Below are 24301 nucleotides of genomic sequence, written 5' to 3'. Positions count from 1 at the left end.
TCTCTGTAAATATTTCTGGCATTGTTCACCTGCATGCATTGTGAAATATAATTTCTCATGTTCTGTCACTGCAGAGGTCAGGGATGACACCTCATATAAATGTGTAATTTATGTAATTTTCTGAAATACTATAAACATATGCTGTATATAAATAATTATATTAATAACTTCAACCATTAGGTTCTTATATGACATTCCATCATGCAAAATGCATTCTGAAAAATCCTTGGATTGCTAGTTAGTGTCCAATTGACACTGCTTTGCTTATGTATGTATAGTTATTTAGCAATAGATAAGACATGTATACATATTTCCAAATTTTCTGTAAAATATCTCAGGCAATGTCCACCCAGTAGCATAATCATTTCACATGCAATGGTCAGTAAGTGAGAAAGTAGAATTTCTTTTTATACTAAATTATAAATATGTACCATATTAATATTTCTGTTGATAACTTGATCCAGATAGAGTGATCTTCTTTCGGCTTTTCCTGGTTAGGAGTCGCCACAGTGGAACTCCGGTCCGCCAATGATTGGCAGTAGATTTTTAAGGTGCCAGCTCGACGCCCAACCTTCAATGAAGGCACGCCCATTCATGCATGTCTTTCGAACGCCACTCGACCACGGGGAGGACATGCAGACTCCACACAGAAGGCACTCCAGCCGAGAACAGAACGGGAGAACCTCTTGCTGTGAGGCGACAACGCTACCACTGCACCATCGTGACTTGATCTAGATAGAGTACATATTGTATTTCATGGTATCAAATAAAAGCTTACATAATGTTGCAAATGTTGTCACTGATCCTTGCCTTCTGCCTATAAACAATTTACAGATATTTATCCTTGTTCAATAACAATATATACATATGTGCATAAATATCATATTTCTGTAAATATCGCAGGTATTATGCACCCTAGACAAACTGTGGAACAGTATTTTACATGCCCAGTCAACAGAGAGGTCATGGATGAATCCTCAGATGAGTGGGGTACTTGGTAACACAAAAATTATGTATGTTTTTGTGCAAGTAATATTATGAGTGTTATGGCATGTGTCAATAATTATATTTATATCTTGAAACATAAGGCGATTACATGACACTTTGTGGTATTAAAAGAAAGCTTTCTTAATCATGCAAAAGTTGTTACCAGTTCTCTATGTACTATTATTTATGAAATACTCATACCTGTTCAGTAATAAAATATGCATATTAGCATAATTATCATATTTTAGTACATATCTCGGACATTATGCTCATAGATGGATTGTGATTCGGTATTTTATATGCCCAGTCACCAGAGGTATTAATGAATCGCTCCTCAGATGAGAGGGGTACTTGGTAACCGAAAAAAAAATAGATTTTTTTCCTGGAAATAATATGAGTGTATAGGTATGTCAGTAACTATAGTAATAATAAATGTGAACCATAAGGAGAGTACTTGGCACTTCATATAATCAAATTAAAGCTTACACAGTGTTGCAAAAGTCATCACTGATAAGAGATGCATGCGTACTACCATTTGGCAGATGTTCCAACTTGTCCAGTAACAAGATATGCATATTAGCATAACTATCATTTTTCTGTACGCATCTCTGGCATATTGCACTTGGACGGATTGTGATTTAATATTTTACCTGTCCAGTCACCCGAAAGGTCATGAATGGCTCATCAGCTGAGTGGGGTACTTGGTAACACAAAAAAATGATGATTTTTTTTCCTGGAAATATTATCAGTGTATAGCATATGTTCATAATTACATTAGTAACTTCAGCAGAGGTTATTTACATGAGACTCCATGGTATCAACTGAAAATATACACAGTGCCTAACAAAATTGCTCTGATAGTTGGTGTCTAACTAGCATGGCAGATATTTACATTTATTTGTCCATTATGAATACTGTGTATAGCTGAATATTTAATTATGCAAATATCTCAAAAAGGAATGCCATTTACAAATCCTGTTTGGAGCCAAATGAAGATCACATCTGGCCAAACAAAAGCCACACTGATAGTTTAGGTCTGTCTACTATGGTTACAGAGATAATAATAATTTTTGCATAATTATAATAAGTAAATGTATATATTATCTAATCACTTGTTAAATACAAAATTGTTATTATGTTTGCCTGACATATAAATATCATTATTGTGAAGAGGAAAGTGTGATGAATAACTTTCGTATTTTAATTTTTTTTTGGTTACTTTTATTGTTTACGAGATAATATACATTTGTTTATAGCTAGGTTAAAAAGTGTATTTCCTGAATTTTAGCTCGGTTGAAGGCTGTCCAGGCAAGAACTCTTCAGGTGTCAAGAGGTGTAAATTCCACTCAGGCTAGGTGAGAAACAATTAAGAAACCAATCAAGTTCCTCCACACTGACTATTGTTACTTCCGGTTTAAATCTGGTGAATGATTTCTCAGATTGCTACACAACAAAGTGCCTGTGTGCCTGTATGACTAAGGAAAAAAAAAACTGAAGACACACAACAGATGTCTTTAAAAGATACAAAGCCTTAAACTCAATAACAAAAACAGGAAAGGGAGGATGTATATCTAAGATCATTATAAGCGTACTTAAAAATAGAGTAAGATTCTAGTAGCTATCAAGATGGTTGCCTCTGGACTGATAATGCAAATTAGAAGAAAGTAAACAATTAGAAATCAGAAAATTGCCTTATCTTGCCTAGAAATGAATTTTCTTATAATACCATAGCAAATAAGTTTAAGCAATTTAAATACAGAAACTTTGACAGGATGTGCTAAAAAGTCCTATCTGTCTGCATGGGTACTAATGAACACATTAATCACTCACAATGATGCTAAATCATAATCATTTTAATGTTTAGAGCATAATGTGATCTCAAATGCATTGCAAAGCTGATGCTAAGATTATGTTGTTTAATATCCCCAGCATCCGTAAGAATAATTACAGAGGTTCTACAAACATTTCTCTGGCTCCATCAACAATCCAACAGAATTTTAAACTTTTTTTAAGTTTAAGTATTTTTTTACACCATGTATTACACTGGAACACAAAGTCAAACTACAAAGCCATTATGTGCGTTTTACATTTCAAGTCTCAAACTCTAAGTTAAATAATAAGCAATGTGATCCAGAAAGCAAGAGGTATTATACATGGGCATTTAATTTTGCAAAAGGACTATAATATTACATATAGTATAGTTTTATTTACTTAAAACAAAAATACTTATGATCTTCAAAAAAAAAATATTGACTCACAATCAATGAAACATTTAGCTTCCCAAGCAGTAAAGAACAAAATATGTATCTATGCACTGAAGCATTTTTAGTTATTAGAAGACTTGCTTACCTGCTCCATGGTAATGTTTTTATAAATGACAGTTTGATTCCACTCTGGATTCAAGCTCTTCTGAACATACTTTGTTCTACGCTTGTATTCCGCACTAAATTGAAATTGAAAGTAAAATTCCACTCAGTCTCTTACTGCTTGTCTGTAACAAATGCTAAGCAAACATGCATGTTATTTCTTACATGCAATCTCAAACTCTTTCTTAAAATGCATGCGTAGTGTGAGCCAGCTGCATTCCATTATCATACCATAAAAGGCAAGTGTTAGTACACCCTTCGAGTTAAAGGAATGGAAGAACATGCATGGTCATTCCCTTGCAAACATGCATAGCAATCTCTGCAAGTCTCCAATGTTTATGATCATGACTCTGTGATTCTGGAGTATGAAATTAACACACATTTACATTATTTAACAAAATATGGTGGACATTCATGGGAAGATCTAGGAGTGGACAGAAATCACTCTTCAGATTCATACCACATGGATTTAAAACTGACTATCAAATATATGGGGAAGTGCTATGTACAGGAAACGAAAATGTTCAGCTCCTCCTCTATATTCAGATGGACAGTATGATTTAAAATTATGACATTACCTCTCTCTTTGAGTACAGGGGCAACATGGTGGACAGTATGCAGTCAGCATGTTGCTTGGTATACTTATAGAAAGCTGCATCAAGCTCAGAAAATTATGGCATTCTTGAGACTAAGAGCGATTTTCATTGCACACACAGAAATGGCTGACAGGATGCTGATAAGCCACTTTGAAAATATTAAGTATATATATGAATTGTCTGAGCATGTCAGTTCAGAAGTCCCAGCAAATCCTGATTCCAGTGGCTACATTGCAATGCAGGGTATATCATTTCAGATGCATCAGCCAATCCCGTTTCCACCAGCTACTAAAACAGAACAATCCCTGGTAGTTTTTCTTTTCTATAATATTGATCCTATCTAAACACGAAAAAAGATACTTATGAGTAATTTGAGTGAAGTACTGATCATTACTCTTCACTGAAACAGTAATGACTTGTGGTATTATGATGGATTCAACCCGTTTTCCCCTCAAATGAATAACAAATTTAATTTGTTCTGGTAACACCATTCTAAAAACCAGTCTTCTCCAAACAAAATACTCTTCTGGTAGTCTGAAAGATATTTTCTTGATTAATTTTATCTGATATCATACAGTAGCAATTCAGAAAATTACAATAATATAATTGAATATAATTACTTCATATTAGAATCAGCTTCTTAGATTTAAAGTAATGAAAGTTTTCACATGTTAACAATAACTTCCAAATCCTAAAGCAAGAAATGCCAGAGGAAAGGAAAACTTTAATTAGATTAATTTTAATTAGATTCAATTCAATCAACTCTGACCTTCTTATTCAGAACAGCTTTCACTTTCACGGTATTCATAAGGAATGGGACTGGATAAATTGTTTACTAAATGCATATAATTTTGCTGATCAGCAAACTTTGATTGGATCAGCTGAGTTGAAGGGGGGTTTGTCACCCACTACAATATCCTAAGACCTTAAGACCGTCAAGGTATTGGGATCAGCATAAATAATCCCAAGTCCTGATTCCATGTTTTTTTTTTTTTTTTTTTTTTTTTTTACTGCATGGAACCAGTATAAAATGAAAAATCCTATGCAAGTGTCCTTGCTTAAATTACAGATGGAGTTTAATAAGGCAGAGAGCACTGGCTTGAGAAGAAACGTTGACATTACATTTTTTGGATGTCTTGCTGCTAAACTAAAAGGTCATTTTGCTTGCATTAAGGTTTGGCTTCATGCACACTATACTGAACCAGCATGGAAGCATTTATCTCAGTTTAACCCATGTGGTACATCTAGTTTTGATAGACTAAGTGCATAATGATTTATCAGCTGCTAACAACTTCTAGACAACTTCTCATCCAGAATTTATACATACTTTATTTCATTCATATACGCCTCAGATGCATTTTTCTTAGAAGTCAGACTGCACTGATAATAACATAAATATTCGGGCAGTAAGCTATAATGATTACAGATAGAGAATATATTATAAAAAGTGATGCATTCACAGAGAATCAGATATGGAAAGTGTTACATGATCATTAGGACTTTCATTAAATATTAGGAAAACACTGTATGAAATGAAACTGCACCTAATTAGTGCATTGTCTTACAGTTTTATGCTAACAATTCTGTAAAGTACAGCTTTGATATCTGAAAACAACAAAAACTGAAAACATCATCAAAAGGTATACTCTGTCAATGGAGATGATTACTTCTTTTTTAAGGCCAATGGATTTATTCAAAAGTAATGGCAATTTACAGACAATACAAATTATTTTAATTGTGTGAATGTAAAGATGGGTTCCTACCCCTTTATAAACATTTTGGAGACTACTTTCTACTATAAACATTTGTTACATGGCAGTACAAGTCAGTAGGATGAGAGTAAAAGAATACAAGAAGGAAATTAATCAGTGGATGTCTTATGAGTCAAAATAGCAACACACAGCTCTGTGCCCTCTAACTTGTGGAATTTAAAATGTAAACTGGATGATATTGTTCAATTAATATGCATTATTCATTGCATAATGTATTCACTGTAGTCTAGGTCACACTGAGGTATGTAACTATTTTGAAAAAAAATGTTTTGCTATTTAATTTTCTTTAACCAGGATCGAACAGCTGAAATACAGTATCTGATTCTAAAAGACTTGCTCTCAGTATAAGTGACCAGTAACACTGAGAGCAGGCTGAGAGTAGGTCTTTTTGAAATTGGAGCCATTGTAAGCCAGAGCAAGTGTTTCAGAATCGGGGCAGATTTACACTGAGAGCAGCTCTTTGGAGTCTGGTGCAAAGATTTCACTGTTTGTAGTGCAATACTTCCTGCCATACTGTAGCCATGGATATGCAAGCCTGCTCACCAAAATGGGACATGTTCTCCAGAAGATATTCACAGAGCCACTGACTGCCTGACTGTTAAAGTTTTCCTTTTTTCTTCTTTTTCTTTATATATATCTTGTGACACAAAGCCCTTCTCTTTAGAGTGCAACATACACATGACGCTGCTCATGTTGAGACAAATTACATCTTCCTTATGCATACATTACATGCTTGACTCTGTACTAATCTTGGAAACAATAAAAATTAAACAAATGAATTTAAAAAAGGTCTTTAAACTCATGTGGAATTTAAAAAACAAAACATATTGTGGTAGGCGCATTTATGAAAAATGAATTAGTCTGATAAGGTAGCAGTCCTACAAAAGCAAAGGCTAAATAATGCACAAAGCCTTGACTAGTGGTAGTAAAGTTTACCTTAAGATGTGGATTTGAAGGCACTCAGGTGTAGATCAGCCAAAAGCTGTAGCAGTGTATTAGTGACTGTACTGAAATTAAAGAATTCATTTATATATGTAGATTGGTGAACTGGACCAAAAGGCCCCTTTTCAGCCATGACCTGGTTACAAAATAAGCTGAATTCAATATGAGAAATAAAAATGAAATAAAATGAGAATCATCACATATGGAAATGTTTATGATAGTGTTGTACATAAATTACAGTGCAAAAGGAAAAACATGCAAATAAATCAAAAGATAGTGAGAAACTCAGCTCCAAAAATATACTTATACAAAAACACTCAGCAAATATGACTAAAAAGATAAAAAGTATTCATCATCATCGTCAGCAGCATCAGCTGCAAAGAAGCTGAAAGCCGTGGCCATAAGTGCAAATGATAAGAAAGACCATGCCAATTACTACCAAAGGAAAACTTCAAAGTAATTTTAACAAGTTGATTCAAGGTCAGGTGACACACATGTAGCCTTATTACTGTGCCTGTGGCTTTATGTAATTTCTGAGGGATGTTTAAGAAATATGCAAACATGTCCAAGTCACATTCTACAGGGATCGAGAGTACCACGTTTATGTGGCCTGAAGTGAGCATCCTCAATGGGAACACCTTGTGGGACACAAAGTCCATAGTTCCTAGAAGTAAATCAATAATGCAGTTGCAGCATTTAGCATAAGATTTTGTGCCATCAAAATGGTGCTCAATAGGGGATGGAACCATCCAATATTCAAAAATGTTATGGGGAGGAATGAACCAGACAGGTGGAGGCTTATAAATTAGATGGGGGGGGGGGTTAAATCAGCTGGGCTTAATTTTTCTAAGCAGCTGTCAAATTCATATACAGCAAACAAAAAAAAAAGTTTACGCAGTGGCTAAACAACAGTTCTGCTTACTTTATTGAGCAGATTAAAATAACAGCACTAGGACTGTACAGAAAGTGTGCATTATAAATAAAACATGTTTAACAATTAACAGCCAGAATTGCAGACATAATAGCTGAATTCAGGTAGACAAGAATCTGAGTACTTTAATAATGCGTTCTGAGAAGTAAGCCAAAAGACATAGATTAGACCTACTCCCAAGTGAGTTAAAAAAACCTCAGAGGCCAAACAAATGTGAAAATGATGACTAAACAAGAGAATGCAATTAGCAAATTATAACGAAGATACACCTATCGTGGTGCTGTCACGATCCAGTCATACAACCTGTCTGTTCTTTTGCCCTGGAAATTGAGGAAGGCTTCTCAACATCTTAGTAGTTGTCACAGGGATCTAGTCATATTGTTCAAAGTTCAACTACACGTTTTTGGCGTACTGGTACCATACACGAGTAAGACAAAAAAGTCGGTGATGATGATTGAACGTATTGGAGCAAACTTAAAACAACCATGCAATATTAACTTGATGAAATGACAATAAAATTACCATTTAAACTACACAAATTGAACTTTATTACTAATATATACGGGGATCAGAAGTATTTGGCACCTTGACATAATGTTACATCATTTCAGTTAAATACTATTCTCGTAACCAGCAAGTCATTTTTTTTTATTTGCTAACCATTAAGTAAATCCAGTAGCTTTCCAGGTTAGTACACTTGTTGACTGCTACTTAAAAAGGAAATTCAAAGCAAAGTGACTGGGGAAAGAACTATGTTATTTCTACTAATGTTCTTAAAGAAAAGGTGACTATAAATTAATAGGAAGGAACTGCACAATGGAAAGGCAAAACTTCACAGTCTGGGAAACATGACATATCAATACTTTTGTGGATGCATGATAAAATATCTCGCTTATAATATTACAATACAAAATGTGACAGCAGAAACTGAGGTATCAAAAACACATACCTCAAAAACCATTAGAAAATCATACCCTTAAGCCTATAAGCTACTGGATAACCTATCTTACATACACGCAGTTCATTTGCAGAAAGCTATCACTTCTGTAATATGATTATGTACTGTTTATGCCCAAGCTTGTTACTGTGGCTTCCAAGACATATCCAAGATATATATGGACCTGATTATATTGGTTGGTGAGATAATGCATATTTCCCATTTTCTGATGACACAATCATAATATTATGTTTTAAATAAATATTTCCATATCCTTGTAATTATTTTGGATTAGATATTTTGCTACCATAATTAAAAGTGTTAAAAATTATTATTGCCTTAAATTGATAAAAAAATGTTAATACTTTGATATTCAGAGATTTGTTTGTGTGAGCCCAGAAATAGCGAGACTGAATGAGAAAAAGCAGGGACTTACATATACTAAATCCTAGAATGCCATTTCTCTGAGAATTCTTCTTCTCTGAGTTATGGTAGTCTCAGAGTTTGAGGGGTGTGGAGGCTTGCTTCCAAAAATAGGAGATGCATGGGTGGGCTTGCTCCCCCAAAAAGAAATTTAAAGGAGAACAACAAAGTTCAATATTCAGTGTACTCCTGTATTTTTGCTGTTTTGAAGACGTGGAGAGGCTCAGTGCAGATCACAGGTAAATACCAATTAAAAAAGTAGGAATTATATGGCATAGCCATTTACTAATTAAGAAATCCACTCACGGTAATTACAGTGGTGGTGGGGAGTGAACATTTTTATGATTGTAGCTGGAGTTCTCTTGAACACCCGTGACAAACATACAAAATGAACATGACTACGCACCTGTTCTATTATGCAGTCCTAGAAGACATGGTGGATTCGCAGTTATCGGTTGCAGTGATGCTTGTATTTATTTTTATTCATAAAAGTAAGAAGGAGATGGGATTATAGAAAAGGAAGATAAGAGTTAAATAGCAAGCTGAGGAACATACACAAGGAAATAGGGAAAGTAAAAGTGGGAATAGGGAGGCAGAGAAAGGCTATACTTTTTTGGTGGGACACAAGTTCATAGGTGTGTACTAGGCTAATGGCCCTGGGGCCTTTACAAGCCCAGCCATAGGATTATCCTGGCATAGTGCCACCTGAACTTAGTTCCCAGTGTGTCCGTCGAGTAAAGCCACTGAAGTGATCCCCGGGGTGAATTTTCTGTTTCCCATCCACTCATCAAAATTTCTCTTGAAAAGGGTCAGCGAAGTGCTCTGCTTGACATGCATGGAAAGTCTGTTCCATAGCATGGGCAGTCTCTGGGTTATGAACCTGTCCCTCCAGCATGTTCTGTTAATTGTTGTAATGAGGCTGAAGTCTCTGGAGTGTGTAGTGTGGAGGGATTGGGATTTCTTTAGATGTAGCATTTTTAACAGAGCTGGGTCAGGCATGGCTTTGTAAGTCAAGCAGAGATTGCCACTAAGTAGGCGATCTAACAAATCTAAGTGTTAATGTTTTTAAGATGGGTAGATACAGAAGGATGTAAGGGAAAGGCGGTAGATGGAAAGAGTAAATATATGGAAGCAAGGACACAGAAACAGACATAAAATACAGACAAAGATGAACAGTAAAGGTGCTAACACAAAGGAGTGCTTACAGTGGATATGTTCATGCTCAGACAGGAGAACAAGTGTTAATGGAAACATTAGGCAAAAAATATGGGAGGGAGCTGACAAACAAGGAAGTGGGGTTCCAGGATGACAATACAGAGTACATACACATCTTCTGACCTTGCTGCTTGGGCCAAACCCAAGATGTCAGTTACCACTATGACTACCCTCCCCATTGATTTCTGCTTCAAATGGTAGACGGAGAAGTGCCAGGCAGCAGTGCAACTCTATAAGCCACAGAAGGATCCACTCCAGGCAGACAATTCAGGCTGCAAGCCACCAGTCCAAAAATGCCACTATTACATCTTCCAGCTCCTGACCAGTGATAAACTGTGATCTCCGGTAGGGAACAACATCAACCTCCTCTGGTGAGCAATCACTAGTGGCCACTGGGAATGCCACCAGGTCTGCCACCACCACATGATCTCTGTAACCCAATGGAAAGGCAGGCCTGGTGGTAGATGTGCCTGTGAAAGATGGCCAGGTTCAGTGGTGCAGTGGGGACCAATGTCATACCTCAAGCACAGCTGTGGCAAATGCTGCAAGAACTGTAAAATAAATTTATAAAAATAAAAAAAATACACATTAAAAATATAATATGACTAGGTAAATAAACTCAGATGTCTCTATTGGATGACGTGTACAGGTGTACAGGTGTGCAGTGGCAAGGGTTGGGCTAATGTATGGCTGTACTGGTAGGATGGTAATGTTTGGACATAAACAATCATGAAATGTATTTGCAGGTGTGTCCCTGTGGGCATGTTCTGTGGAAACTACAGTAAGGTCAAACACCTGCCATATGGACTTGGAGTGTGCTACTATTTATGGAGCCTAACATGCCTATGGTGTCAGTGAGGTTTACCAAAGATAAACAAACAACTGTCTCCTTCACAAATGGCTATCAGGAAGTGCTTGGCAACCACTGTAATGTACTGTGCAGCATACCAGGGGTATAGCACAAATGCCATATATAAATATGTATATGTTGTGCCAGATGTTGCATAAAACTGACTGTCAAACAGGTCTGACACAGGTAAATATACATGTTATTACAGGGGGCAATTCTACTTTGCTCTGATAGTGCTAGATGAGACGCTCCATGCTCCTCCAGAGCAGAAGCTCATTCTTCATTATTTGCTCTTGACTTGAAAGATAAGAACAATAGAACATGCATAAATTAAAGGTCCTGTAATGGGCCAGTTAACCATAAGGGAAATAATGGGACAGTGATTAGCCCTGCATGCTTACAAATACATCTCAGGAATGCACTTTCTAAGCTCAGAAGGTCATGATGATGGCTCCTTGGTCACTATAACAGCGGTGCTGACACAGCTCAGCAGAGTGGCTGATGCTAGTGGCAGCAGTCACTGCCCTGTTAAGAGTATTTTCTTATCTTTTTTTTTTCCGTTACTGGGAACCCTTCTATGGGTCTCCAAGAAGGCTCTCTTGGTGGTCTATGTGCAAAATGTGTTTACTTTTTTTTTTATTGTACCACCTGGCAGACCTCCCACCTTCTGTTCCCTCAGAAGTCATGCGCAGTCAGTAGGTAACAATTCAGAGAATACTGTTAGCCTTGTTATGGTATTGCTGCTGTCTGGACAAGGCATGACATGACATGCAACTTCTGGTGCCACCATTGCATAACTTCAAAATATGGCATGGCATCTCAGTACCTACATAGCTCACCACTGTTTGCACTTCAGTGCCTATACTGACCATGTCATTAAAATAGTTTTCCACAGCCATGGCCGCTGATCGTGTGTTTCTCAGGTAGTCATGATCAAGCCTCGTAGCACAGCACAGTTGAACTGTGCCACAAGAAAAAAGTGGGATCCACAAACATTCACTCAAAGTAGTCTCAACAGCAGTGTGAACATGCTTGAAATTGCACAATAAAAGCAGATGTGGTCATTGCTAGGTTCATAGTGCAAGATAAGAATGCATGACAGGAATCTGCAGAACTTATATCCACAAGGGAAAGTTTATTTATTTATTGGTATTTCTTTACCAGGAAAGTCCAACTGAACATTGCCCTTTTTAGCAGAGCCCTGGGGAGAAAAGGTCCATTATACAGGCATCATGGAGATCATCAATATTGTTTCGTCCTTTACAGTCCGTTTCTTTCATTAGCAACAGTACCATTATTCAGACATCAGTTACATAATTTACAAACAATTTTGAAAATAATAATTACATCAGTTGCAAATGAATAATTTTTTATATGCAGTGCAATATCATCGGTATGCATAGATATTCAGGTTTTACATAAGAATATCTGTTGCTATAAAATCTTGATGAAAAAGAAGTTGAAAGATACTTAAAGGACAAAAGGCAGCTGAAGGGCTAAAACCTACACAAGCATAAAGAGACTTGAGTGAATGGGAAGTGGTATTATTTTACCTTTATTGTAATACTGCTACTACTTTACTTTTGTGTCATTCAAAGAACTACACGAAAGGTTGGTACTGTAAGGGTTAAACTAATGGATGCAAATGACAGCAATAGTGCATATACTGTGAGGGAGGTTGTGAGCAGGGGGTGAGTTTAATGCCATGACAGTTAAAGCAGAGGTGATGCAATGCATCAAGTTCACTACTAAATAGTGAGGTTTGTTTCTTTTTATATTATGCTGATAACATAGGTCCATGTGAAGGCCAGGACTGTGCATTTGTTCCACTTAATATTGATATGCAAGTCTTGGGAGGTGAACTGTTTGCTGATAAGTACATCATATGTTACAGTATATGCAGTGATCTCCTATTAAGGAGGATTACTTCTGCCACATGTGTAATATACTGTGTAAGTCCTGTAAGTAGTACGTTTGTGTGCTGAGAGTGTTGGCAGAATACCTGTGAATGTGGTACTGTGAGGTGAGTTTGGAGAAGGCAACCATCAAACTCCAGACAGATACATGGAGATGTAACCTTGTATTCCACATCATTACTGTTTCAGTACTCTATCTGCATACCATTTACATTTATCCCTCCTACTGACTGCAGATGTAATGAAAGTGTGTGTGTGCAGTAGTAATAAGAGGGTGTGTGCAGGGAGCCTGAAGTAACATTCAGTATTTTTGCTTGCATGCTATGGATCCATTTGGTTTTAAACACATACATGCATACTATCTTCTTCAAGGGTTAGTGTAAGGGCAGTTCATTCTATGGTCTCTTTAGCAATTTTGATCATCCTCTTGTTACATCTGTACTAATGTGATCCATATCTGCAGTTCGCTTGTTCTTTTATTTTGGAGGGAGAAGAAATGCTTTCACATATACCCATATAAGGTAAATATGTGAATAATAATATGGGATAGCAGGTACAACAAAGGGGGATCCTTGGTCTAAAGCACTAGTAATCCAAAAAAAAAAAAGGTACGCCGTAGCAAATTCCAGGAGCATTTTATTCAATAGATACACAAACAGTTCAATATCTACATAACTGCCACAAATGCATTTTTGTCAAAAGACTTCATCAGATGCAACACCGGAAACACGATTTCAACCCGTGTTTATACCCAATTGCCCTTAAAACCATCAAATCAACCAATCTTGCAATTAAAAACCAATTAAAATAAAAACGTACTCTAAAAAGTACCTAAAGCACTGAAATCACTAGACAGAGTTTATACATGTCATATAATAAAAATTCTCATTAGTACCCCATGTCAACCCCCCCCCCCCCCAGGTAAAAAAACATTCCCTTATATAACTGAATTTTAATAAATGAATTATAAAAACTATAGCACCCAAAAGTGTGTTGTCCAAATCATGAATGATTTAAAATGGACAAAATAAAACATAGACCTATAGCACTATGTACTGGTACAGATCTTAGCTACAACTACATATTGCATCTTTGTTCAGCTTAAACAATCATTGATTCTCACAGGAGGAACTCAAATACAAAATGTAAAAAATATATAAAATATGTAAAATGTTATATATGAACTTGTATTTACATCCAAATTAAAAAAACAACATATGTATTAAACTGTATTAAAAAATTTAATAACAAAGCACACTATTAATTAAACCTAACCAAGTACCAAGCTTTAAGAAGTACCTTAGGTGCAAAGCCATGAATACAAAGACTTACTGGAACCAACGTACAACCTAGCAGCCCTTAACATCAAAATAGGTGGTAAAGAATGAGAATATGTCTTTAGCACCCTTTTCCTCTCCAATCACTGTGGCTCCTCACTGTCACGTACCCCCTACACAGAAACTCAACATTCTTTGAAAATGCACTGAAACTCAACATTTCATGGAAATACATGTGCTGATGACAGTTTGGTAGTTAGTACAGAGGACTCATTCTGTACTATCCTCTAATTAAGGTACAGGGTTTGAGCTTGAATACGTTAACCAACCTGCCATCCCTAACTGGGGCATGTTTTACACACACACACACACACACACACACACACACACACACACACACACACACACACACACACACACACACACACACACACACACACACACACACACACACACACACACACACACACACACACACACACACACATACTACTAAGGTTTTACTGCATGCTCCAGAGTCCTACAGAAGTGCACCACTGGAGACATCTACACAGCAGAAGCAGGTCTTCAGCAGTCTGAACACATGCACAGCAATTACTCAGGTCTATGACAGGGTAGTGTAGCATGCAGTCTCTGCCATGGTCTGTGGCTTTGTAATTGGTGTCACTAGCCATGGCTCTAGGACATATCTGACATCACCAATAAGATTAATATATGGAAACATTAACCACTGATGTGAGCCATGTGTGCCAGATATGGGATCATGGCACTGTCTGTGTAATCCACTGACATATTGTATATTACACCTTGTGCATTGTAGACCACTTTGCAGTTGATAGAGTGGAACTTTTATAATTGATATATATATTATAGCCCCTCATTATTAGGTAGAGCCTTTATTGCGATGAGGGTGCAGAAAATGGATCCCAGTGCCTCAGGAAACCAAGCTATGTCATAAAATCCCCTCGAAGTGTTGCCTGTCTCCTCTATAGTGTGTGAGAACTACATATGCTCCCGCTCATGCTGTAGCATGGCATGGAAGAACTGGTGAAGTATCTTTAAGGCACATGCCTGGCATACATCCACAGCATTCCCTGTTTCCATGTCATGGGGGAGGGCATGGTATGTTAGGCACAGACAGATGACTCCATTGTGCCAAGGGTAATGATGGCATAACATGCACACAGCAATGAGCAATGCATGTATTTTTCTTCTATTAAGTTACAAACTGCCCAACATAGTAGTCATGGGGGGAGGTGGGGTGAAGTGCTGGTCAGTGAGCAGCCATGGATAGTTTTCAAAATTCCCTGCAGTGGGATTGTGTTCTGTCCGTCCATTATATTATGATAATTAAATATGTGAACAATATAGCAATATGGAGTATTAATCAACCATTTAGCTTTCTCTTTTGAACAAGCCAATGTTTCGAACAGTACATGGTAGGTTAAGGGTCAGCAAATGTTGCTTTTTTGTTTCATAGTTTCATAGTTTAGTACTAGGCTATCTGCCCTGGGGCATTTGTAAGCCTAGCCATAGTGATGTGGCTTTCGCCACCCCATGAAATGGTACAAAAATGTACAGAATAGACTTAGAATACTGTGCCTCTGTCTAGTAGTGACACAGTGAAGGTCCCATTATATAATAGACTTAGTTTACTGTGCCCCTGTCTAGCAGTGACACAGAGGTGACCCCTGGGGTAAACTTACGATCTCCCATCCACTCATCAAGATTTCTCTTGAAGAGAGTTAGTGAGGGGCTCTGCCTAACATGAACTGGGATTCTGTTCCAGAGCATGGGAAGCCTCTGGGTTATGAATCTATCCCTCCAACATGTCCTATTCATACTTGTGCCGAGGTTTAAGTCTTTAGCTCTCGTGGTTCTGATGGATTTGGATTTTTTGAGGTGGAGCATGTCCATCAGTTCCTGATTGGACATGGCCTTGTACGTCAGGCACAGATCACCTCTGAGCAGGCAGTATGCTACTGAATAGAGCTGGAGTTTCTTTAGTCTGACAGAATAAGACATATGTTGGAGACCCTTGATCCTCTTGGTGAGGTACGTTTGTGGTCTCTCTAGCTGTTGCAAATGCCAGGTGAGGTACACACCAAATGGGGCATTGTACTCAATCATGGGTCTGATGAGGGAGGAGTATAGGGGTACAATGACATCCTTGGATCTGGATGTGAATCCCTTCATGATAAGGTGTGCAAGGTAGAATGTCTTTCTAACCACTTTGGCAATGTGGGTGTCAAATGAGAGGTCGCTGTCGACTTGGGTCCCTAGGTCTCTGATTACTTTTTCCGTACTCAGTGGGTTGATGTCTATGTGATAATTTGTGGGTACTTTGTTTTTCCCAAAGGGGATGACTATACATTTTTTGGCATTTAGTTTAAGGCCATGACTCCGGCACCAGTTGTCCGTTTCTGTGAGGCCTTTTTGTAGGATGTATGTGTCTGCTGGTGTATCGACTATGGCGCCTAGTTTGCAGTCATCTGCGAACTTTGTCAGCTACAACCCTCCCATGTTTGCTTTAACATCTGAAAAATAAATGCCGAACAAGAGGGGTCCCAGGACAGATCCCTGTGGGACACCACCTGTGACTGGCTTTGAGTCTGACATTGCTCTAGCGATTTTAACTTTATGGGTTCTGTCCTTTAGCCAGTTTGCAACCCATCTAGTGACATAAGGGTTTACATTTAAGCTGTTGAGCTTATCTATGATGCTTGAGTGGGGTATTGTGTCGAAGGCCTTGGCCAAGTCCAGGTAGGCTCTATGGACTGCTTTGCCTTCATCAATGTCTCTAGTGACTGTTTCGAAAAAGTCAACCAGGTTCAAAAGGCAGGATCTGCCCTTTACAAAGCCGAACTGGGTGGGATCAAGTGTCTGTAGGTCCCAAATGTCTCTGTTTATGAGTTCCATAATGATTCTTTCCATAGCTTTGCAGACCAGGCTGGTTAAGCTTATGGGGCGGTAGTTCCCAGGGTCTGTAGAGGTACTCCCTTTGTGGAGTGGGACCACTGTTGCTGTACGCCAGTGTTCAGGTACATATCCTGTAGTAAGGCTAAGGTTAAATAGCATTTTTATGTGCGGGTTTAGCTCCTCTTGGAGTTCACGTAGCATGCAACCCGGGATACCGTCAGGTCCCATTGATGCTGTGTTTTTAGCTTTGCTGAGGGTGGCTCTCACCTGGACATCTGAGGTGACAGGGAGATTACATTCAGCTGGGATAAGTATTTCTTCTTTTGGGGGTGAGGGAGGGGAGAAATTTGCTCTGAACCTGTCAGCCAGAATGTTGGCAATATCTGTGGGTTCAGTGTATTTTTTGTTGTTGTGAACTAACTCTGAGCATATCTGTGGGTTTCCACCCAGGTTTCTAACATAGCTGAAGAAGGCTTTGTGGTTATCTTTAGTGTCCTTAGCGATTTTTCTCTCAAAGTTGGCCTTGGATGTTTTTATGAGAGAATGTAGTTTTCTGCTAGTGTTGATCAAAGATGTCTTCCCTTTATGGGATTTTGCTCTGTCGTGCAGTAGCTTCCTTCTTTTGTTATACAATTTGTTAATGGCTGAGGTCCACCAGACAGGACGCTTGCATTTGGTGGAGAGGGTCTTGGATTTATTTGGAATTGCATGATCCATGCATTCTTGGAGATGTCCATAGAAAGCATTTGTGAAGGATTCAGCATTGTGGGATGTGGAATCCACTGGCCCAGTGGGCTTAAAGGATACATACCATCTCAGTCTTAAGAAGAGTGAAGTCTGCTTTTGTGAAGTTTTTCACTGTGGTCTTTTGTGCTGGGGATGGAGGTGGGATATGTATATCCAGGGTGATTAGTTTGTGGTCAGATCTCACTAGTGAGGGGTATACCTCCAGTGTGGAGCATTTTGTCCCCATGTTTGTGATGATCAGGTCTAGTATATTATCTCCCCTAGTGGGAGAGGTGGCTAGTTGTTCCAGTGCATTTGAATTTATGAATTTCAGGAACGTTTGGGCTAGGGTGTTAGGGCTAGAATAATGTACCCAATCTATGTTAGGGTAGTTGAAGTCTCCCAGTATGATGGTATTTTGTGATACATTCATATCCTCCAATGTCTTCAGGAAGGCTGAGTGGGGTTCCTGAGATTGGGAGGGTGGTCTGTAACATGCTACCAGTTGTATAGCAGTTTTGCCTATGGTTAGTTGCACCTGTATGGTCTCCGATGCTTCATGTGTTGCTACTAACCTGGAGTTGTGAGTGTCCTTGATGAATATGGACACTCCCCCTCCCTTTGTGGTTCGGCCCAGGTTTGGGGGCTGAAAAGCATGATACAAGGTATAGCCTGGTAGCGCTGGGGTGCTCTCAGGAGCCTTGAACCAGGTTTCAGTTACTGGCACAGACGTCAATGTTCTCCATACTGAGGAGTGCATCGAGTGCCTGCATCTTGAGATTTAGACTTCTGGTGTTGAGCATCATTATCCTTAGTTTTTTTCCATTTTTGTTTTCTAAGGAGGTGGGTTTGTCTTTTGAGCCTTGCCTAAAAAAGGCGCTATGGGGGTGGCAAGAGCCTTAGCCAATATCCGGAAGCCCAGTGGTGACAGATGCAAGCCGTCCCTTGCGAAGCAGCGTGGCTTGCCCAACATGTCATCCCAAGCAGACAGACATTGGATCCCCTTAGAATGACACCAATACTTGAGCCAATTATTAAAGCTGATCATCTTGTCTTTGTATTGTGGCATCATTCTTGGTGAGGGCAAGATGCTGCTCAGGGTCAGGGTCATACCAGCCTGGGCTACATAATCATAGAGCTCCTCTATGTCTCTTTTCATGTAGTCCAGGGAGGTACGTCTCAGGTCATTCACGCCAGCATGGACAATGACGGAGTCATATTTGTGCTTGCTTTGGAGTGACCTGAGTGTGTGTGTTATGTGGCGGATCCTAGCTCCCGATAGGCAGCTCACAGTCACCCTCTCCTTGTTCAGCCTGGTAAGCGGGACATCAGTGTGTCTGACTATAGAGTCACCTATTACTAGTGTATCAGGCATGGTGTTTGGCCTTAAGGGCTGTGATTGATTGACACACTGATTTATTGAAGTATGTGTTGCATGTGTTTTGTTTTGAGGTGGTGGAGTTTTGGATGTCTGCTTTGTTAGCCTCTGTTGTTTTGGTAAGTTTTTTATTAGAGCCTCCGAGTATGTCTTTGTGTTTTTATGTGTTTGGTTTGCAGTTGTGATAGGTCTATGTGGGACTGGGTTTGTTGTGTGTGAGGTTACCATCTCCTCCTGTCTGGTCATGCCAGCCCTGAGTTGAGAGAGTTCAGCCTCCAGTTTGGCTATATAGTTGCATCTCTCACATGTATTTGTGTTTGTTGGGAGGTGGAGAGGGTTGTCTGTGTACATGAGACAATTGTAGCATTGTCTCAAGATACCCAGATTAACCAGCTGAACTGGAGAGGACACCAGTAATCTACCACTCGACATGCTAGAACAGTATAAGGGAGTGCTGTGCCTTTAAGGGAAGTGGATATTCACAGGGGTGGTAGGTGGATGTAGTGCTTACTTTAGTATGAGAGTGCTTATTTAGTAGAGACGTTTTGAGAACAAGTGCTAGGCTTATAATATAGCGAGTAGTCTGATTATACTAAGAGTAGAGCTTCCTTAAGGAAAAATTTGAAGAGCAGACTTGAAGAAGTTTAACCTTGTTTAACCGGCTGTGCTATGCGCTGTCAGCATAAAGCCGCAAACGTGGATTTTAAACAGGGAACTTCAAAAGAGCTAGAAATGGTCCAAAACAACCAATTACTACAGCTCTTGTGCTGAGGTCACTTCCTACAGGGACAGGTAGGCTGCTCAAGGCTCCCCCACCACTGAAACTTCCTTCTATCCAAGTAAGGTAATGGACAACACAGGACCACACCCCAAAATACAGCAAAGCCTGTAAACTGGTCTAAACTAGCCGAGGAGAGGCAGGAAAACAAGGATTTTTTTTTTTTTTTTTTTTTTTTAGAAGAAAAACAACACAAAAAAAGAAACAGTAATAAAATAAATACACAGGCTAGCACACACTAGTTTTAGTGGGCAGCCTTAACAATTTAAACAAAACAAACAAACAAACATTTTTTCTAAAATGTAACTTTAAGTAAAGATTCAGATATTAAAGATAAACAGTAACAAAATAGTTTAAACAGTTTAGTTGTTAGAATATTTAAGATAGAAAATGTAAAAACAACAAAGATACTTAAATCAAGAAAGTAGTCGCTTTTCTGAGTTCTCTCTAACTAGGACCACTCTGCAGGACCACGAGGAGCTTGTCTGAGTAGTATAGCCAGAAAAAAACACCCAGAGGCAGATTTTAAACAGGGAACTTCAAAAGAGCTAGAAATGGTCCAAAACAACCAATTACTACAGCTCTTGTGCTGAGGTCACTTCCTACAGGGACAGGTAGGCAGATGTTTGTTGTGTTTCTTACACTGGATATTTATATCAGTGATATTGTTTCAAAAGAATACTAACATCACAACTGATAATTGTGTGGGTGGTATGGTCAGCTTATAATATCGATACCTGACCTGTTTTAAATAATAAATATACAATAAGAAAAGCAGTTGACAGGATGGACACTGATCAGCAAATGATGCTTTTCCATGACAAATATTTTATAGTGTGAGCACTGAGTAAGAGCCTAAATTATACTGCAAATCTGCCCAGTACAGTGAAACATCAGATAATAAAACACCAATGGCAGCTTTTAGAGTAAATGTAATATGTGTTAAAACTCCTGATTACACTGCAACAGCTTCGTAGTACTGTGAATCGTCAAATGTGAGTGTGAAGACCAGATAGCAGCACCTCAAAGGCTGCCTTCATAAAGAAAGAAATACAGTTAGTGTGCTTTTAAATGGTAAATGTTTTCCTGATTTATCACAAGGTACTGGGTTTTGATTGGTATGACAAGGAGGACAGACAGTAAAACATCAGAGGTTGCTTTCATTAGGGATGCAATCACTGCTTTGAGTGGGGTGAAAAATATTTAATAACTTAAAATCAGATTTCTGGTAACTAACTGAAACAACACTGGAGTATAGCTAGTAAAACATCAAAGGTTCTTTTCAGTGAGAGTAAATACATCTGTGAGAGATGCAGTTACATAAAGAAGCTAGACTCTATGCTCTCTCCCTCACAAGCCAGTATATCTGGCACTGAGAAGGTTGTCAACACAATCACTATACCTCAAACACCACCCATAACTACACAACACACAGCCACATATGCGGAGGTTCTCAGCAAAAACAAACCCAAACAAAGGAGACTTCAGAGGCAAAAACACATGAGAACTCCACAACCCTCCACACGACATACCATGCATAATCCACACACCAGTGTCTCGCAACCACTAAGGCCTAAGCCTAAACCCAACATATTATTCATAGAAGACTCACAGATGTGACTCTCCCCAGGCTGGATAAGGATAAAGTCATGGTTAGTTGTTTGCCAGGTGCCAGAATCCACCATATCACACGTGCACTCAAGTCTTTCAACAACAGTTGCTGTTATGACTCTGTTATAGTCCATGTTGGCGTGAACGACTTGAGACGTACCTCCCTGGACTATATGAAGAGAGACATGATTGAGCTCACTGAATATGTGTCCCAGGCAGGTATGCCCCTTGCCTTAAGCAGCATTCTACCATCACCCAGAATGATGCCTCAATACAAACAGAAAATGATTGAGTTTAACAATTGGCTTAGTTTTTGGTGTCATTCCAGGGGGATCCAGTGCCTGACAGCCTGGGAATATATGATTGACAGACCATGATGCTTTGCTAGAGATGTCCTGCATCTGTCTAACTTGGGCTTCAGGCATCTGGCAAAGTCCCTTGACTCCCCATAGTGCCTTTTATAGGAAAAGTCATGAGGTCGATACTACCAACAAAAACATGTCAACAAAACGCAAATTAAAGGTCATACTGTTAAACGCTAGGAGTCTAAACATGAAACTGCACTCACTGCAAGCATTCTTAACCCTGGAAGATGCTGACATTTGTGCAGTCACAGAAACCTGGTTCAAATCTGCGGAGAGCACCCCAGCCTTATCTATCCTATCATATATTCAGACCCTAAAATGTGGGCAGTAAAGCCAAAGGAGGTGGAGTTTCAATATGTATTAAAGACACACACACCTCCAGGCTGGTCAAACAGTATGATGCACAGGAGACACCCCAGGTGCAGTTAACCATTGCCAAGACCCCTATTCAAATTATTGCTAGCTACAGGCCCCCAAATTTGACCCCAGATATTCACTGCACCTATCTGGACCTCTTCAAATCTATCAATATTCAACCCGTTACCCTGATCCTGAGTGACATTAATTACCCAACCATAGATTGGAAAAACTACTTATCCCAGAACACAAATGCCCAGAGATGCCTTGATTTTATCAATCCGAATGCCTTGGAACAGCTAGTTGATACCCCCACAGCAGGTGATAATGTCTTGGGCTTGGTATTAACTAACATGAGTAACCACTGCAGTAGCCCTATGGTATCATCCTCCCTGATAAGATCTGTGAAGATTGGGTGAAGACAGGTGAAGGCTGCCAGCCTAGCCAGACAGAATTTTGTAGATAATTCTGTCATCTGTACATATTAATGTAAACCACAGGCTTGTTGTCTTAAATGGTAAAAATAGTATTACATGTGAAACTGAAAAAATGTAATAACAGTGCACTCTGCTGACCAAGTAAAGCATGTTGTGACCCTTTGATGTAAACACGGCTCTGGCCAGTCTAGATGAAGGAATTCTTGCTATTGTTTTAAGGCCAGAGTTAATGGCCAGAATTTGCATGCATAAATGCCCTTAATGGCTTTGCTTCCTGACCTGGTGTGAACTTACTAAAAAATGTAACCTGTTAGCATGGGAACCCCAGGAAAGTCTGGAGAATGATGTAATGTGAACCAGGAATGTGATTTTAAAAACAAAGAGAATCAGAGAGCATTAAGCATTTTTGTCTTGACCATCCAACCCCCAGCACTGTCTTGCTCTATATGTAAGTTTATCTTAGACTTGTGTTTTCTCTTAGAAATAGCTAGAAACTAGAAATATTACACTAAGCATTTTTCTGTGATGTCAGAACTGTACTACTGAATTATTTTAAGTATTTCTCTGTGATCTCTGAACTCTTGACTAGCACTGTGTAGTAAAAAGTATTGTCTTGTGCTATGACTATTTGTTATTAAATATTTTTAAACCCTTTCAACTGTGGCTGTTTTTGTAGAGATAATTTAAGCTCTTTAGAGTACTTGCATGCCTTTGGTAAAATTGTACAACGCCACTACAATAGCTTTAGCCGTGGGCTATACTACCAATTGGATAATAATATCGCACAGTAATAATTGGACACCCTTTTAAGGGCTTTTGAGTAGCTGATAAATATTAGTGGGTGGTGGCAGCTGGTACTTCCATATAGTCTGGGAAAAAAGGGCACAGTGCCAGCCTTCCCCAAGAGTGTCTGTGTGGTTGTATAAACTCTTCTCAAAATGTGTGTGTGTGTGTGTGTGTGTGTGTGTGTGTGTGTGTGTGTGTGTGTGTGTGTGTGTGTGTGTGTGTGTGTGTGTGTGTGTGTGTGTGTGTGTGTGTGTGTCAGCTACTTGGGCAGGGACATGAAGCACCGATTGGACAGAGAGGGTGCTGGAGGATTTAGCTTGTCCACTAGGCTGAGATCTGGACCCTATAGCTGTGCCAGTGGGGACTCTTATTGGGGACCTGGAGAGCAAGGGAGCGACCAGCCCCAGACTGACTGTGGTCTCTGTGTGCTCTTAAGGGAAATTGCATTTTACTGTGTGTATTTGTTATCTTTTCCTCCTATATGAGATGCCCCTCACTGGTGTTAGTGGTAAGGATTGATGCTCCTTGATTGCTGGGCCAGGGTGTGGACGTCACAAGATCTGACCATAAAGCGGTCACTTTCGAAGTCACCATCTCCCCTGAGCCCCCTCTAGCTAGGGTCAAACAAGAAAGCTTCTCCAAAGCTTGATTACAACCTCTTGAAGGATGGTATAAACAGCTTCACAGCACCCTCCCCCACTGTAGGAACTGGCACCATTGTTCAAATCTACA

At 39.0% G+C, this 24301-nt stretch overlaps 1 protein-coding gene across 2 annotated transcripts in view; it reads right to left on the bottom strand.

Moving 5' to 3' along the window:
- The window catches only part of PCLO (piccolo presynaptic cytomatrix protein), a 2606742-nt gene that overhangs the window by 510359 nt on the left and 2072082 nt on the right, over nt 1-24301 (bottom strand). For both annotated transcript variants that reach the window (XM_044088356.1, XM_044088355.1), the window contains one exon: nt 3337-3430. In XM_044088356.1, coding sequence (XP_043944291.1) covers nt 3337-3430 — 94 coding nt within the window. The remainder of the gene's footprint in view (nt 1-3336; nt 3431-24301) is intronic.

This window comes from Protopterus annectens, chromosome 11.part0, assembly GCF_019279795.1.
Source record: "Protopterus annectens isolate FY-2018-M chromosome 11.part0, PAN1.0, whole genome shotgun sequence".
NCBI lineage: Eukaryota > Metazoa > Chordata > Ceratodontiformes > Protopteridae > Protopterus > Protopterus annectens.
Note: the sequence above shows the minus strand (reverse complement) of the source record. Positions and strands in the feature narration are given on the sequence as shown.